Source organism: Cuculus canorus, chromosome 3 (genome assembly GCF_017976375.1).
Source record: "Cuculus canorus isolate bCucCan1 chromosome 3, bCucCan1.pri, whole genome shotgun sequence".
Lineage (NCBI taxonomy): Eukaryota > Metazoa > Chordata > Aves > Cuculiformes > Cuculidae > Cuculus > Cuculus canorus.
Genome location: NC_071403.1, coordinates 88,108,978 through 88,126,574, shown reverse-complemented (window position 1 = coordinate 88,126,574; position 17,597 = coordinate 88,108,978). Strand labels below are relative to the sequence as shown.

Below are 17,597 nucleotides of genomic sequence, written 5' to 3'. Positions count from 1 at the left end.
CCACTGGGTAACAGTGAAAATGACACAAGGTCATTCATGTAATCGGACTAATTTCTGTGCATCTTCTGTCCCTCAGGAAGGTGCATCCGTGCACTGGCTGAGCAGGTGTCATGTTGCGCTCTCACATATCCCCTGCCAGGCACACATCCTCTGCAGCTGAGAGAAATGCTTCCACCACAGACCGGGGTGACTCTCTGCATGCAAGGCTGTTGCCTCCTCACCATCAGGTGCAATTTTTTTGTCAACTGGTGGTAGAAAAGCCTGATCTGCTCCTTTTTCTTCCCAGCAGCAAAACAACTTCCCTCCTCAAGTAGCTGTTAGAAATATGACCAATGAGGCTGCTTAAGTGCATAAAAGCACTCCCCGGTGCCCCAGCTGGAAAAGCTGTGTGCTGCAGAGGCAGACACAGGAGCAGCTAGATCTCTTTGCATCTCTAACAGCGTGGACAGGGTCTTAAGCCCCTGCAGCCTCCAGGGAGGCTCACCAAGCAGGTGAGGACAGCCAGGGAGATGGTGAGCAAAAGGTAGTGAAGGCAGGGATGAGGAGAGAAAAAGCTGCCTTGTTTCTGGTGGTTGGCCCCAGACGCACCTTGGGATCTGGGCCAGGCTTGGCCCTGGCCACTGGCTCTGGTGATGCCCAGCCCTAATGATGATTTGGAAGCTTTCTCCCCATATGACATCTAGTGCCCTACAGCGGCCTGCTTGCCCTGGTGCCCAGCACTCACATGAGCTGTGTAAGGCAGGGAGTCTCCCAAGCCATGTCCCCATCTCTCATGGCTAGTTTTAACTGCAGTTAATTAAGTAACAAACAAATGTGGCACGTTTCTGCAGGAGTCTGAGAACATGTGCTGGAACAGACAGCACCAATGGATTTGGCTTTGAAATGTCACCACCAGAACGTGTGTGCCTCATAGCTGTTCTTTCACCATGATCTCTTACCCTCCGGGTGGGAAGTGCTTGGCTTTTGCAGAGTCAAGGCTGGCAACAACAGGACTATGCGGAATCACAGAATGACCTGAGTTGGAAGGGACTCACGAGGATCATTAAGTCCAACTTCTGTCCCTGCATAGGACAACCCTAAAATTTACCCCATGTGTCTGAGGACATTGTCCAAATGCTTCTTGAATATTGTTAGGCTTGGTACCATAACTACTTCACTGCAAAGCCTGTTCCAGTGCTCCACCATCCTCTGAGTGAGGGACCTTCTCCTAACATCCAACCTAAACGTCCCCTGGCACATCTTCCTGCCATTCCCTCGGGTCCTATCATTGATCACCAGAGAGAAGAGATCAGTGCCTGCTCCTCTTCCTTCCCTTGTGGGGAAGCAGTAAGCTCTTATGAGTGCCCTCCTCAGTCTCCTGTTGTCCAGGCTGAACAGAGCAAATGACTTCAGCCACTCTTCACATGACTTCCCCTCTAGACCCTTCACCAACTTTGTGGCATCCTCTGGACACTCTTCGGTAGCTTGATATCATTTTTATACTGCAGCACCCAAAAGTGCCCACAATACTTAAGGTGGTGCTGCACCAGTGTGGAGTGGAGCAGGACAATCACCTCCCTCAATCGGCTGGCAGTCTGATGCTTGATGCGCCTCAGGACACAGTTGCCCCTCTTGGCTGCTAGGGCCCGCTGTTGGCTCATGTTCAACATGCTGTCAACCAGAACCCCCAGATCCCTTTCCGCAGGGCTGCTCTCCAGCCTCTCACTCCGGAGTCTGTATGTATATACAGGGTTGCCATGTCCCCGGTGCAAAACTCGACTTGTTAAACTTCATGTGGTTGGCAATTGCCCAGCTTTCCAGTTTGACTAGATGCCTCTACAGGACCTCTTTGCTCTCAAGAGTGTCAACGGCTCACCCCAGTTTCATGTCATCATCGATCTTGGTTAATAAACCTTCAAGTCCTACGTCCAGGTCATGATGAAGATATTAAAGAGTACTGGTCCTAAGATGGATTCCTGCAGAACCCCACTAGTGACTAGTTGCCGTACTGATGTAACCCCATTCATTATGACCCTTTGAGCCCAACCCATCAGCCATTGTTCACACAGTGTGTTATGTGTCTATCCATCTGGATGCTGGACATTTTGTTTAGAAGGGTACTGTGAAGAGACAGTATCAAAGGCCTTGCTGAAATCCAGAAAGATCACGTCAACTGGTTTTTCTTGGTCAACTGAGTGGGTAACCTTATCATAGAAGGAAATTAAGTTTGTCAGGCAGGACCTTTTCTTTATAAACCTGTGCTGTCTGGGACCAATAACTGTGTTGTCTTTCAGGTGTTTTTCAGTAGCTTCCAGAATAATCTCCTTAATCTTCCAGGCACTGAAGTGAGACTAGCAGACCTATAGTTACTGGGGTCATCCCTGCTGCCCTTCTGGAAGACCGGGACAACATTTGCCAGCTTCTAATTAACTGGTACCTCTCCAGATTCCCAAGAGCATTGAAAAATCTTTGAGAGAGGTCTCACTATGGTATCAGCCAGCTCTTTAAGTACCCTTGGATGAATTCCCTCAGACCCATCAACTTATTGAGAGCCAGCTGGAGCAGCAAGTCCCACGCAAGTGCAGGGTTGATTGGGAGTTTATCATTTGCACAGTCTTGGTCCTCTAGCCCAGGGCTCCAAGGGAGGCTGAACCCATCATCATTATTGAAGACAGAGGTGAAAAATCATTAAATGTCTCTATTTTGTCTGGATCCCTGTTTATGAGGTGTCCATGCTACTCAAGTAATTGGCCAATGTTATTTCTGGCCTGCCTTTGCTATTAACATATTTTAAAAAGCCCTTTTTATTATAGTTAAGAGTGCTGGCCAGCTTCAATTCTAATTGAGTTTTGAATTTCTGCTCTACAGTGGTGAACAGCATCCCTGTCATCTTCCCATTGTCACCTGTCCTTCTTTCCACTGGCCATATACCATCCTTTTATGCCTCAGTTCTAGCAGAAGATCCCTGCTCAGCCAGGCCCGCCTTCTGCCTTGCCTGCTTGACTTTCAGCTTTTCAGAACAGCCTGGTCCTGTGCTCTTTGGAGGTGTTTTTTTTAAAGTGACCAGCTCTGATGGACCCCAGCACCTTCAAAAGCTTTTTCCCAGGGGACCTTACTAAGCAGTTTCCTGAGCAACCTGAAGTCTGCTTTCCTCATATCCAGAGTTGAGGTCTTGCTGTCAGTTTTGCTCCTATTACCATAGGTTTTAAACCTGACTGCTTCCTGGTCACTTTGTTCAAGGAAGCCTCCAGTCACCACTTCACCCACGAGACCCTCTCTAAGTAGCAACAAATCAAGGAAGGGCGCTTTCCTGGTCAGTTCCCTCAGCACTTGTGCCATGAAGTTACCCTCCAAAGAGTGTATGGATCTTCTGGATCTGTTTGTGCCAGCTGTGTGGTACTCCCAGTTGATACCTGGCAAATTGAAGCTCCCCATGAGGACATAGGCAGATTACTTGGAGGCATCCCTTAGTTCCTTAAAGAATAACTCATCAATGTCATCATCCTGGTTGAGTGTCCTATAGCAGCCCCCCACGACGACATGGATTTTAATTGTATGTCCCTTAATCCTTACCCAGAGGCTCTCAATTATGCCATCTCCAACTGCAAGCTCCATACATTCCAGCCTTTCTGCTACATACAATGCCACCCCCTGCCTCATATGCCCTCTCTGTCCCTCCTGAGAAGCCTGTAACCATCCATCGTAGCACAGTGGTCACTGGACTCATCCCACCAAGTTTCACTAATGCCAATAATGTCTTATCTTTGGGACTGGGCTGAAGCTTCCAGCTCCTCTTGCTTTTTCCTCGTGCTGCACACATTCATATAAAAACACTTCAAGTGTGGTTCATTGTGCCCATCTCCTTGTGGACCAGTTTGAATCTCAGTAGGATGCAGCTCCTCAGACTTCAGCATGCCCTCCCATCATTCATTCCTAATGAGCCTGCTATTGCCCCCTTCCCCCTTCAAATCTAGTTTAAAGCTCTATCCATCAGCCCTGCTAGCTCTTGAGCAAAAAACCCTTTTCACCTTCTGTGAGAGGTACATTCCATCAGACGCCAGTAGACCTGATAATGAATAGACCATCCCATGGTCGAAAAAACCCAAAGTTCCGCCAAGGACACCAACCTTAGATCCACATGCTAACAAGCTGGGTTTTCCTGCTCAATTCAGTATTCTTCCCTGCTACTGGAAGGATTGAAGAAAATATCACCTGAGCCTTTAAGCAACCATCTCAGGGCTCAGAAATCCCTTTTGATTGCTTTAGGTTTTCTCCTTGCTATCTTTTCAGTGGCTGCATGAAGAACCATTAATGGGTAAAAGTCTGAGGGCATTACCAGACTAGGGAGTTTTCTGGTTATAGTTCTTACCCTGGCCCCAGGGAGGTAGCACACTTCCCTGTGGGTTGGGTCCATTCCCCTCGGACAAGAGTCATCTATGACAACTACCCTTCTTTTTGCCTCTACATGAGTTGCGGTGATGTGGGGGGTTGACTGCCTAGATGACCCCTCCATCCCAGGGGTCCTATGCCCACATCATCAGCTGTATGCCCATCCAATTCCAGGGCATCATACCTGTTGTGTACAAGCATCTGGGAAGTTCTGGGGTCCTCAGCACAGGAAGGACATGGATCTGTTAGAGCAAGTCCAGAGGAGGGCCATGAAGATAATCCTGGAGCTGGAGCACGTCCCATACAAGGACAGACTGAGAGAGTTGGGGTTGTTTAGCCTAGAGAAGAGAAGGCTCTGGGTAGAACTTAGATCAGCCTTCCAGTACTTAAAGGGGGAATACAGGAAATCTGGGGAGGGGCTCTTTGTCAGGGAGCACAGGGATAGGACAAGGGGTAACAGTTTTAAGGTGAAAGAGGGGAGATTGAGATTTGATATTAGGAAGAAAATTTTTACTGTGAGGGTGATGAGGCACTGGAACAGGCTGTCCAGAGAAGTCATGGAAGCCCCATCCCTGCGAGTGTTCAAGGCGAGATTGGATGAGGCTTTGAACAACTTGATCCAGTGCAAAGTGTTCCTGCAGGGGGATTGAAACTGCATGATTTTTAAGTTCCCTTCCAATCCAAACGATTCTATGATTCTGTGCCCTAGAAACAGCAAGTTCCCTTTATCCTTGCAGTGGTAATTGCTTGTGCAAGTCATGAGAGGGGTTTCTGCCATTTCATGTAATTAAGCAGTACAGCGTAGATTGGGAACAGCAGCGTTTTGGCAAGTATATTGAGGACTTCCACTGGTGTGCAGAAATTCAGGTTTGAAATGAATGCAGAGGTCCTTGTAAGCTGTCAGTAATCATTCCTGGTGCCATCTGATCCCACAAAAGAGAAAAGGCTAGTTGAGAAAGGAGAGCTGAGAGTCCCAGCTCCTTACACTGGTGCCCAGTACTGCGTCCATTTTCTCATATGGCCTTGAACAAAATTGCTTGTAGAGAAATATTCCCCTGTTGGTCTTTGTTCTGCTCCTGTCACTCTCTGCTAGATTGTGCTAGCTTGTTACATATGTACTTGTCCCTGCATGAGGTTGTTCACAAAGTGCCTTCCCCATCTGGCATTTTTGCCTAAACATTAGATCTCTTCTCACCCTGACTTTGCCGTTGTACAAAGGCAGTTTGCTTGCCCATTTACAGGGGACATTCAGCCCTGCCCTGATAGTGCAATGTTCCTGCTGGACTCACTTACAGGGAGACATGTGAGTGCTTTCTCTTGCCCTTTCCAGAAACGTGCCCAGAAAATGGAGGTGGGCTAGCATGCTTGTGTCAAGTACCATCACCTCCTAAGAGCAGCTATTTGCTGTCCATGACACTGAGCTGGCATTAACATTTAAATTGCTCTACCTGGCTCATGGGATACCACAAATGTCAAAATTTACCCAGGCTCAAAGGGAAATGGGGGAAATATGCAGAGCATAGCAAAATACGTTGAAAGCTGGTCTGGCTAGGAAATCCCTGAGGCACAAATATATGGGGCCTGGAAATATTGTTTATACGCTCTCAGCAGAAGAGGTTGTGCTGGGTGGCCATTCTGTCTGACAGGTTGTAACAGCTCTTCCCTTGGTGCACCATCTTTAGAGCAGCATCAGCCAAGAGGACTTTCCCATGGTCTGTTTTAACTAAGGGTAGTGTGGAAATGCTCTGTTAGAAGACCTGTATGGTTTGAATGAAATAGCATGCTTTGAAGCAAAACCTAATCCTGATGGAGAACACTGGGCTTGGACTGAGGGCACAGATTGCTCTGTCATGTTCAGGATGCTCTTTTGTTGCTCTTGGGTGTCAGCAAGAGGAGAAGAGCTGGAGCTGCAGTTCTGCAAGATATGTTTTATTCTTTGATTTCTGGTACATGGAAATGAGATTAAACTCATTCTATCAGCAACTGCCTTGTCTACACATTTGGGGAAGAGGAATTTCTGGTACAGAAATGCAAACAGTTGGATGTACCATGGGTGCTCTCAGCCTTCGTGTCAGACCAGGGCTCTTTAGCTCAGGTGAAATGGACTCAACACCAATGGAAGGAAGACCCTAGCAGCAGCAGTAGTTTGCTGCAAACTTGCTCTATGGTGTCCCCAGGGCTCCCTGCAGCAGACAGGGAGGAAGGCAGAAGGTGTGCCAAGCCTGATGGCATAGGCCAACATGGAGCCTGGCTCAGCAGAGGGACCTGTAAGACCCAAGCACCAAAATCTGTTGGAGACATGCTCCAGGAATTGCTCTTTGTCACTTGCAGTGCGACCGAAGGACAAGACAGAAAAAAATATTACAGCTTTTTCAAGGGCTGTGATATTGCACATTCATGGGATCTTAAGGTTTAGCTTAAATACTCAGCCCCTGGAGATGTTAGATTATGGCAGAAACGCCACTTTTGTCCTCAAATCAAAGGTCATTCTAGACCTCTGCGATGATTTGAGGGACAGCTTGGAAACACCATCTTGATTGCCCCAGATTCGCACGAGGTGAAGAAAATGTCTAATGGTTTAGAGGCTACTTTAATAATCTGGTTTGATCTTCTCTTTTTTCCCTGTATTTTATGGATTCAGGACTCCTGGTTTCTGGCCCTGCAGTGACTCAGTGGTGGAGGTTTCAGAGCGCTATACAGCATCCCTTTTGTTTTGTGTTTATAAGAGTACTGTCAAGTCTGGTGCTGAAGGAGTCCCTGAGCCACCAGAAGAGAGATGTTGAATGCCAATTTCAGCACCTACTTATGCCATCAGGACTTTGTGTCTCAGCATGCTTCATCCCCCTGTGTCCAACTAGGGAAACCAAGAGACGGACAGCTGCTGTGCTCAGCACTGCAGCCCACATTTCTATGAGCCTTAGCAAGCTGTTCTGGCTCTGCCAGGTACTCATGGTTTCCTTCATTTGCACCATGTATTGTAATGCAAGAAAAACAGCCTCCCAGAGCAATGTGTACCTTTGAAAAAGAGGACTGCAGGCAGCAAGCTTGCAAAACTGGACATTGAATGCAGCAGGAGTACAGGACTAGTTGAGGCCACCAGGAACGTGGGCTCCAACCCACAGCCTGCATGGGCAACCCCACAGTAGCCCAATGCTGCTCACATCGTCACAGCCCACACTCTCCAGCAAATCTCTGCCTGGGAGAAGAGTGACAGCAGAGACCATGTCAGAGGGTCCAGCAAGAGCAGGTTGTCATCAATGCATGTCCCAGATTACAGTAGAAAGCAATTTTTACAATGCAGGATAGATTATGCAGTTGTCTCCTCCTTCTCCGTTGATCAAACCCTGCCATTTGGCCGCAAGTGTGCAGGATCCTGCAGACGGCCTTTGCAGCAGGCAAAAGGCAGTGCAGTGGAGATCGGGCATGCTCTAAGAATAGCCTTCATCATTTCCGCATACTTGGTATTTCTCAAACAGATGTTATCTCAAACACCATTAGGAGAAAATCCTTTTCTCTGGGACTGCAGTCTCATACCAGGGACAAATGTGCTTCAGCAATTCTTGCTGATTGAAGATTCATCCAGAAAGCAGACTTGCCATTTGTTCCTTCACCTTTTTTCCCAACAGCCTTGTACAGCAGAAACAGAAGTGCATATGTCTACCCAACACAGAGCACTTGCTCACACCCTAGAAAGATTACTCAGAAAACTGCATAATAGCAGCGCCTGCTGGCAATGGCACTTTAAGCCCCAAGGCTGCATTATTTGAGGAAGTCCTGTTGGTGTTGGGTCTAAGCATCAAGAACAGCTTTTTTAACTGGCACTCATATTTCTTTTTTTGAGATATAAATATTTTGTAGGGCTTTGAGGAATACCACACATGGCAACCCAGAGCATACCCATAGGAAGTCTTGTTACCCATCTTGATACCTCTGCTGCCCTCAGAACTGATGAAGGTAGTTTTTTTAATTATCTTTTCTCAGAAAGGCGTTTTTTTCATACACAGGGGCAGGGTGCAGCATACATTTTAATGGAAGGCATCAGGAAAATTACTGATTTTGTTAATAATGTTTTTGAAATTGTGTGATTCTGTTAATTCTGTCAGGTCCGCTTGGAGAGCTTGGCTGAAAGCATTTTTGCATCGTTCATTAGGTTTTTAATACATGATAATTTCTCCTAACTCATTAGTGCAAAGCAAGATCAGCTGCATGCTTGGTAACCACTTTTTCTATCTACAAACCTGTTGCAGCAATAATTACAAACAGAACAAATTATTACAGATATTCATTATAAAATACAATTATACTGAGACATGCTCCATTGTTACCCTTTACACAGCCATCACTTGCTCTTTAGTAAATGGTTTCATTATACACCTGAAGGGCAAGCTTTATATACTTCTTACTCATAGCAAACAGAACAAGAAATTATCCTGGCTGTTCCTCCAAGTGCTTGGCAGTGTTTGCTCTGAATGAGAATGAGTGTCGTTTCTGCTGCCAAATACTTGTCAGCTTAACAGAGGGGCTCTGGGTGGCAGTACAGACACGCAAGGAGAGAAAAAAAAGCCAGAAATTACGGCAGCATGGCTTGAATTTCACTCCCCTAGAGCATGGCTTTCTTCCACATTTATGGGGTTTCTGTGCTGAGACCTGCCAGGAGCAGAAGATCCTCCTTGATCATATATGGAGGCAGCCTCAGGGCTGCTCAGGCTTGTGTTGGCTGCCCATGGGGAGCAAAGAGGAACCAGGAGTGGGACACCATCTTGGTGTTCCTATGAAGGATGGAGCACACAGGTTTGGGCAAGGGGAGTGCAGCTGGGAAGCTTGTTTAAGCAAGAGTGTTCACAGGAGGGCACAGCCATCAAGCATGGGGAAAAAGAAAACCCAGCCAGGAGATTGGCAGAAAGCAGAGGGTTGCAGACAGTCATTGCATTGCCTTCTTATTTCTTGTCTGGAACAAGGTCAGAGCCAGGAGGAGGTCCTCTCCTAGCAGCAATGCCACGTATGCGTGACAGTGAACAGGGCACTCTGAGCAGGAGCAGGGGCTGCTGGATTTCTGCCTCCCGTCTTGTCTTTGCAAGGGCTTTGCACTGTACGAAAGACCACAGTAGTCCTGCCCTGTGTAATATCCTCCAGTACCCTGGGGGTATGGTCACCTTCTGGTGAGCAGCTTTAGGATGGGTGGTTTTGGGCTACTTACATGAATCACTGAAAAGAGCTACAAAACTTCTTCCAGGCTAGCTTTTTCCCCTTGTTAAAGCAATTTTTTCTTTCGATTTTCATTCTACTGAGTACCGCAACGAGCAAATCTCTTTGCGGGTGGCCGCAGCCTCCTGGGAGGCTTTTGCCCTTCGTGGTCCATGCTCTATGACTGTGCTCTGAGCTGGGGCTCTGACTTCAGACCTGCCCTGCTGATGTTGCAGGGGAAAATTCAGCAACTCGGGGCCATGTGAGAAGAGAGACTTGCTGCAGGAATCTCAAACAGGGAACGACCAAACTTCAGGGAAGGACGTGCTGCTTGCTAAGGAAAATAAAGAAGTCAAATCTCACCATCAGTGAAACTTTCCATCACTCTGCCCTAACCAGAATGACCATCTTTCCCTTATGTTCCCTCCACAGAAAAAGTCCCAATTCCACCATCCGGTTCAAGCTTGTAAATTGGAGCCGCCAAAGCCCAGACTGAGTAGCTGATCATGATGTTATGTGTGGATCTGCTCGGCCTAGAGAGACAGAGCCTCTTCCATATGCAGAGGCTGGTTTAAGCAGTACATCATGCTTTCAGGGGCTTGATCTGTGCTGGTTCCCAGTGATCATGCCCCCACGAGCCAATGTGGTGTGTGCAAGCTGTCAAGGGCTGTCCTTTCGGAAAGCAACATGTCTTGCTGCCCGTGGGCTGAGACACCTCTAGGTGAGGCTTGTCCAGGCTGCATCCTGTACAGCTGAGGGGGCTAGCGCCCTGTGAGCTGTTGCACGGTGCTCTGACCCTGTGATCCATGCTCCTCCTGAGGCAAGCTCCGCCCTTCAGCTTCTGTCCTTTGCTTTTAGCTCTGCTACCCCTCCAGCTTGTGCTACCAAAACCACTGCTTTCTATTTGCAGCTCCCTTCTCCTGCCATTTCCACCCTCCTCCCTGTCTCCCTTCTTCCCTTTTCCCCACTTACTCTTGAATCTCTATTTCTTCTTCTCTGTTCCAGCAAAACGATATCAATCAAGGTGATAGATGATGAGGAATATGAGAAAAACAAGACCTTCTACCTAGAGATCGGGGAGCCCCGGCTGGTCGAGATGAGTGAGAAGAAAGGTGGGGGACGTGCTCCAGGGCTGAGCGCAGCCTGTGTGTCCCTGTCTGGCTCACTCATGCCTGATACCTGCAACACCGACCTCACATCCACAATGCCTATGGAAAAGGGCAGGACGAAGGACACTCCAGTCCCTCCTGAATTCGGCCTTTCCCTAGCCCACCAGCAGGTGGTTGGGATCCTCCTGCCCTTCCCCATATGCCCCCGAGGGGATGTGCAGCCGCTTCCCCGACCCAATCATCTCCGGCACCATGGCATGTGAACTGAACTGCATGTGTGTGTGATGCCAATCATGTGTTTGCCTTTGTCTTGTGTTCCCACAGGAAATTCATTACCCTTAGAATACTTGACCGTGAGGAATATGAGAAAGAGTGCAGTTTCTTCCTTGTGCTTGGGGACCCGGTGTGGCTACGACGAGGAGTGAAAGGTGTGAGAGTAAAACCAGACCAGTTCTCGAGACGCTGCCGTCTGCTTTATCTGTGTCTCCCTACTCTCACACTCCTTTCTCCTCGCACTTTGGCTCCCAGCCGTTTTGCCCTCCCTCCTTTGAAGCTTGGCTACTGCACCTTTTTGCTCTTTTTCTTTCCTCTTTCATTTGGGGAGGAGACTGTCTGGCTCACAAGGACCCCTGGGAGCAAGGCAGGCTTCCAGGAGGGCCCCAGAGCACCTGAACAGGGGACGATGAGCATTGCCAGCCCCCAGAGACATTTTGCGAGTGCTGCCCTGCCACCTGACAGCTACACCTTCATTTAATCAAGCAGAAAACTCAGTCTCAAGAAGTAAAAAGGTGACACTACATGATTTTTATTATAAAATTAAATAGCCTTCACTTGAAATAAAATGCATGACCAGAGCAGTAATTTTAGCCTTTTTATACTGGCACTAGGATCTGAAAATAGTACAAGCATCTGAATCACATAGTATAATAGTACAAGATCTGAATCACAGTACAAGCATGAATACCATAGAATGCAAACAGTCTCAGAGAAATCAGGTTATACTCAAATAAAGTTTCATGGCTCTGCACTGGATAATAGTTTCTCACAGGAATAATAAAACAATTTCCTCTTCCATCACATTTCTAAACCAACTGCAAACCTACCCCAAAAGACAGAGTTAACTTATTTTCCATGCATTTTTTCTGCTAGAAAATTAAGTGAAAATTAATGACAACAGCTAGTTCTGTGCGCTGTTGGTGGCTGAGCAAGAAGCAGTTTTAGAGTTACTTAAGATAATTACTTGCCCTGTAACAGACCTTATTAAACCCTTTGTTAAAAACTGGCAGCAGCATTTAGTCTGTCTACCATGGAGCTGCTTTTTAATTTCTGGGACATAAGCTCTCACGTCAGCAGACATGGGATTGTAATAATGTTATTCGTTCAGGACAGAGAGGGCCCCCAGCAGTCCACAGTGTGGACACGCTGCTGTATTTTTGGGCTAAAAACACATCCATCAGCAATGCAATGTTCCCCTACAATGCAGGTGCTCTCTAGGTCAGCTGCATCGGATTTCCATCCCCTCCATCAGATTTCCTGCTGGTTTATGTGACTAGATAGCAGAAGCAGGGCTAAAAAATCAGACACACTGGCAGTCCCACAGAGGTTCTGCAAGTGGGATTTCTATCATTAAATGGTGCCAGTGGCATCTGTGGAGCATAGCCAGTGTTGCCAGGTTAAAGTGACATATGGAGACCTCAGCTTAGCGGCTCCAGCTTTGCCCAGCTTCACAGGGATCCAAGTGGGCTCAGCCTTGCAAGTCCAGCAAGAGCAAACACACTTACCAGGCTCCAGGCTTGAGAATCATACGACATCGCAGCTGAAATTTTTAAAAATTAAAGGAAAAGGAAGGAAAGTTCCTCATCTTCCTGGTCTCAAATAACTGAGAGAAGCTCAGCTTTGCAAAAGTCACTAGCTGGAGAGCAAGTCAAGATTTTTAAAGGATGCTATTTGCTGCTTTGGCTATGTAATGATTTTTTTTTTAATTCAGTGTTTGTGCTTGGTTTTGTACGAGAGGCAGCGAGGCAGAACAAGCCATATGCTTGGCACCCTGGTGACGAGAGTATCTGTGTAATGTCACCTTTGAGATATGTAGCCATGGTGGGGTCTACACTTCAGGGACCAGAGACCCACCAGTGCGCTAAGGGGGAGGCTTTTTCTTCTGTTTTGGAGACCTAAAATGCTGAGTGACAAGATCCTTGAGCCAAGCCTTGCCACAGACTTGCCTTCTCCTGCTAGAGCTATTGGTCCCCAGTAGGCAGCTGGAGGAGGTCAAAGCCCGTAGCTGCTGCACATGGGACATCTTGTTTCGTTCCCAGGGCAGAATTACCTCTGAGACCAATGGAAGATCTTGCACATGCAATTCAAAGGGGAAAAATGAATTTTTGGAGTGTGTTTTTAATCCCATATCCACCCCATATTTGCAACAGTTTTTATTTTAAAACCACAGTCCCGTGAAATGTTTCTTATTTTTAGTGCCTTTCTCTCAACACTAATGGTATTCTGCAGCTTTACAGATGTGAAATATCTGCCTTGGGATCTGGAGTCTTTCTGTGGATGTCCCTTTTGATTTCATTATTCATTTACTTTTCTTCTTCTGTGTTTGTCTCTGTCTGTCTCCTTCACAGCCCTGTTGTTGAATGAGCTTGGTAAGCATGCATTCGTTTTTCTTTTCCATTTTTCCAGTTTGTCTGCCCGTTTTCAAAAGACAGTTGATTTTGTTTGACATTTTTCTTTGCTCACAACATTCTCTTTTAGAGTGGTCAGCGCTATTTAAGTAAGCCCAGGTATCTAATGCCACATCTTTCTCTGGAGTAGACCCCCAAAGTCACTAAAGTTAACAAATGGTAACTCACTGTGGCTATGAATATTTTTTCGAACTGGTGTTGTTTCAGCCATAGCAAACCTGCTGACACGCTGAGTTACAAACCTGCACTGTGCAAATTAACTCATTGCCTCTTAAACTGCCATGGGAGAAAAAGGATTGCCTGGTGACTTAGGGATGCTTGTGGCTGGACAGGAAAGTTGGTCAATCCTTTTTTTAAAAGATGATGCAAACTTTTCCTCCAGTCTTGGGGATATTTAGAACTCACCTAGTCTCTGAATTTCCTTGCTGGCTATCCCCAGGATTGGGGGGCCAGAGAGGGATACAAAGCCAGTCTCATTCCCCAAAGCACCCTCAACCGCAGGGCAGGCTCACACTGGTTTTCCCCTCACCACAGCGTGTATTAGATACTGGGGATGGTAGTTTGTAGGTATGGGTTGAAAAGCCTGCGTTCAGGTCTCCTTGCACATCCCTGGGGTGCATGTTGGGAGCAGCTCCCCATGTCTGCAGTCCCCAGGCGTGGGGCAGGGAAGGAGCTTTGTGGGCTGCAGAGTATCCCTGTTGCTGTACCAACGCTAATCCTCCCTCTTTCTCTTTCTCTCTTTCTTTTTCTCTTCTCTTTCTCTTTCTCTCTCTCATTTTTGGTTTCATCTAGGTGGCTTCACCATCACAGGTATGGATTTCTGCTCCTCCCCTGCCCCCCAATTCCCTTCTCTTAATGGCCATATGCTCACCCCACTCTTTCCTTTTGGTTTTCTCTTTGCGTTTGTTCTGTCCTGGAGGGAAACTCTGGAAGGGTAAGAAGGCGATGTGCTGCAGCCTCATTGCCCCAGCTGGTCACGCTAACACTGTGTCTTCTCACAGAGTGCTCTGCCTGCTGCACACACCTTACCTTCACCTCAGGGAGGGTCAGCTGTCACCCCTGAAGTGACAGGCAGCCCCCATCCATCTCTTGGAGCAGGGGCTGTTTCTCCACTTGAGCTAGCCTTCCCCTCCCTGCTGCCTGCACAGGAGGAGTGCACAGGGCTCTGCATGGCACAGAGAGCCTATCCTAGCTCCCCAGGCAGCAGCCAGAGTGCCTGAGCAGTGCGGGATGTGCAGGACCCCATGGCTGCTTCAGGCACGCAGCCCCTTCCTTTGCCACCAGTGAGACCTGGCAGCAGGGTTTACTTATCCATCATTAGCCAGCTGAGTATCCATCATTAGGTGGAGCACTGCAGAGGGAGAAGGTCCCAGGTCTCACACATTGCAGAGCAACCCCTCAGCAGCCCTGAAAACAATAATTCAGACTAATGAGGATCTGTCTGTGACACTGGTCCCTGTGACCAGCAAAAGGAGAAGGGCTTCCCCACAGTGTGGTGCTGTCTGTGTTGATAGGGGGCAGCCAGCAAGGGAGTGACACTAACCCTGTGTGAAGAGTAGAATTTACTAACTGCACAGCAGTGGTTTTCATGGGGCATACAGTCCCTCCTGCTCATCTCCTGGTGATCACTTTGATAGGCAAACCTGTCTTCAGGAAGGTCCAGGCTAGAGATCATCCTCTTCCTTGCACCATGGTCACCATTCAAGGTACCTGCAGCATGACACCTGAGCGCCGTGGTAGTCTAAAATGGGCTATCTGGGATGTTTGCCTACTGACAGTTTAATTCCTGTCTCCAGTGAATCCAGCCCTTTTTAGCTCTAATGTCCTTCTGTTCCTCCCTGGGATGGCCTGGAAGCAAGCTCAGTGAGGTCTGCACAGAGACAGTGATAAAAAGCCATGTTGCCTGGCGTCCACATGGCCTGAAGGTTGGCACAGATGCCAGTCAAGGTGCAGACCTGCTCCACTGCTCCTGTAGTCTCCCTGTCATGTCTTCTCTCAGGGCTTGGGGCCAAGCCATACCTTATGGATGGCTTCTCGCACCTGTACAGCGCAGCTATGCCCCAATACAGACCTGGAGAGCTGGGAAATGGAGCAGACATAGTAATGATCTGTCCTCTCCCAGCATCCCTGTGGGAGAGGCAGCAGGTGTCAGGTGATGAGCTGTTCCCAATCCCTGAGGGTGAACTGGACTTCTGAGGATGGATGAGTTGCAGACCTCTTGCTAGCATCTCTGAGCAAAACTACCTTGTCTATTACTCCATGAACTCCTCCTTCTCAGCTGCTCTCTTGCTCATGCTCCCACTCAAAGGCCTCCTATCTTCCCCTCTGATGGGAAGACAGCTCAAGAGAGTGACCAGCCAGGCCTGGCTCACCAATGGGCTCTTTGCTTTGCAGAGGAGAATGAAGAAAAGCAGCCACTCACCAGCAAGGAGGAGGAAGAGCGTCGAATCGCGGAATTGGGGCGCCCAGTCCTGGGGGAGCACACCAAGCTAGAAGTCATCATTGAGGAATCCTACGAGTTCAAGGTACTGTCTACATCCCTGTCCCAGTTTTACTTCCACTCCAGCTGGGGACTCTCCTTTTGGGTTTGCACAGCATTGGCAAGTACATGTTAATGGCATCACAAAATCTGAGAGTAGGACCAGGAGACTCTTTGAAAGGTGGCTGAGCCAAGGCATGATGAAAGGGTAAAGACAAACCCAGTGTGATGGCAGTGGGTTAAAATAATGTCCCACTGCATCCTCACTGTGTCCATTAGCTCACAGACATAGTGCTTGGGAGATGATCCTAGACTTTCTGTCCCACTCACAGACTGTACAAGCACATCAATCTGGTGAGCCTAAGAGCTGACTGGGCTCCAAAATGCTCCAGTTTGCTTTAAAATATAACCTTGTCCTCACAGTGATGTGCTACAGCCAGCTACTACTTACAGGTGGTCTTGAGTGAGCCCCGAGCCTGGGACTGCCAGTGCAAAGGGCTGATAACGTAAATGCAAGTAATGGTTGTGAAGCTAAATTGCTCTGAATGAGTGTGCCAGACCAAGAGCTGAAAGCTGGCCATCTCATTATCTTTTCCATTTTTCTGTAGCATAAATAATAACAGACCAGCCTTACTGTGTGACAGCTGTGGCTGTCTCCCATGGTTTTGTCATCCACCGTCAGTGTGTGTCTGAGGCATCACAGCATGCAGGCAGCCCTTAGGTTGCCTACCCAGAAGCATCTCCAAAGTGCTGCTGCCGTAGCACTTTGCCTGCCAGCACTGAGCTCCAGGTCCTGAACAGCACAGAGAGGCTCCACAAATGGTCCTTGGTCAAGTCCAGTTAGCGCTTTAAAGCAGCCTAGTAAAAATTCTTCCCAAGGTGTTGAGAACAATAGGAGCTATGGCACCTCAGCACTATTTCCTGTTAAACCTCCCTTGACATGGTTCAAACTCTCATTATGAGAAGGTTCAAAAGGTCTTTATAAGCAGCAGTGAGAGTAATTTCATGTTCTTACATTTAATTTCACTGCTGGGGCTCTTGACCTGAGCTTAAAATCTGCTAAGCTTTTTCTATAAGTTTATGTCTTAGTAAGCACTAGTGCCAGTGGGGTTTAGCCCAGCATCTGCAGCCTGATAGCCCCTAATTCTCTTCTCTGCATCTCCATCCATAGAACACAGTGGACAAGCTTATTAAGAAGACAAACCTGGCCCTGGTGGTTGGCACAAACAGCTGGAGAGAGCAGTTTATAGAGGCTATTACTGTCAGCGCAGGTGAGTTTGGACCACAGCTCCAGGTGAATTGCCATCAACTTCATGTCTCAGCTTGGGTCTATGGGTAATATGGAGCAGCAGGAGGCAAAACAGGTGGCCAAGTTATTTACAGCATCTGCATGAATAGACAACTGATTAAGCCCTTTCCTGAGATCACCTTGTCTGATGTGTAGGAAACTTTCTGCATTAAGCGTAGCACGCAGCAGAGAAACACGTTGGCTGTTAGCAGATGGCAGAGAGAAAAGTCATTTCAGTGAGAGAGATCTGGGAGGTGAGCACAGTGTTTGAAGTCAGTGGCATAAATCATGTTGATGTGAAGTAGCAGTGCTCCCCATCCTTGGTGCATCCCATACTGCTGTGGTGATGACAGCACAGTACTGAGGGTGGCAAGCCCTGCTGTCAGCCACTGAGTTCCCTTCTGCATGGGCCAAAATTTGCCCTTGACTTCCTGCTTTCAGGAGCTATACTGCTCCAGCCAGCTGTGGCTGGAGGTTATGGCTTA

General features: G+C 47.8%; 1 protein-coding gene across 16 annotated transcripts in view; it reads left to right on the top strand.

Moving 5' to 3' along the window:
• The window catches only part of SLC8A1 (solute carrier family 8 member A1), a 151,450-nt gene that overhangs the window by 113,173 nt on the left and 20,680 nt on the right, over positions 1 to 17,597 (top strand). For 5 of the 16 annotated variants that reach the window (XM_054062189.1, XM_054062173.1, XM_054062187.1 and 2 more), the window contains 7 exons: positions 10,558 to 10,664; positions 13,286 to 13,306; positions 14,138 to 14,155; positions 14,265 to 14,279; positions 14,983 to 15,051; positions 15,740 to 15,870; positions 16,996 to 17,095. In XM_054062189.1, the coding sequence (XP_053918164.1) occupies positions 10,649 to 10,664; positions 13,286 to 13,306; positions 14,138 to 14,155; positions 14,265 to 14,279; positions 14,983 to 15,051; positions 15,740 to 15,870; positions 16,996 to 17,095 (370 nt within the window). In that variant the 5' untranslated portion in view covers positions 10,558 to 10,648. Of the gene's footprint in view, positions 1 to 10,557; positions 10,665 to 10,985; positions 11,090 to 13,285; positions 13,307 to 14,137; positions 14,156 to 14,264; positions 14,280 to 14,982; positions 15,052 to 15,739; positions 15,871 to 16,995; positions 17,096 to 17,597 lie in introns of all 16 variants that reach the window. The other 11 variants (XM_054062188.1, XM_054062177.1, XM_054062175.1 and 8 more) reach the window with 10 other exon arrangements.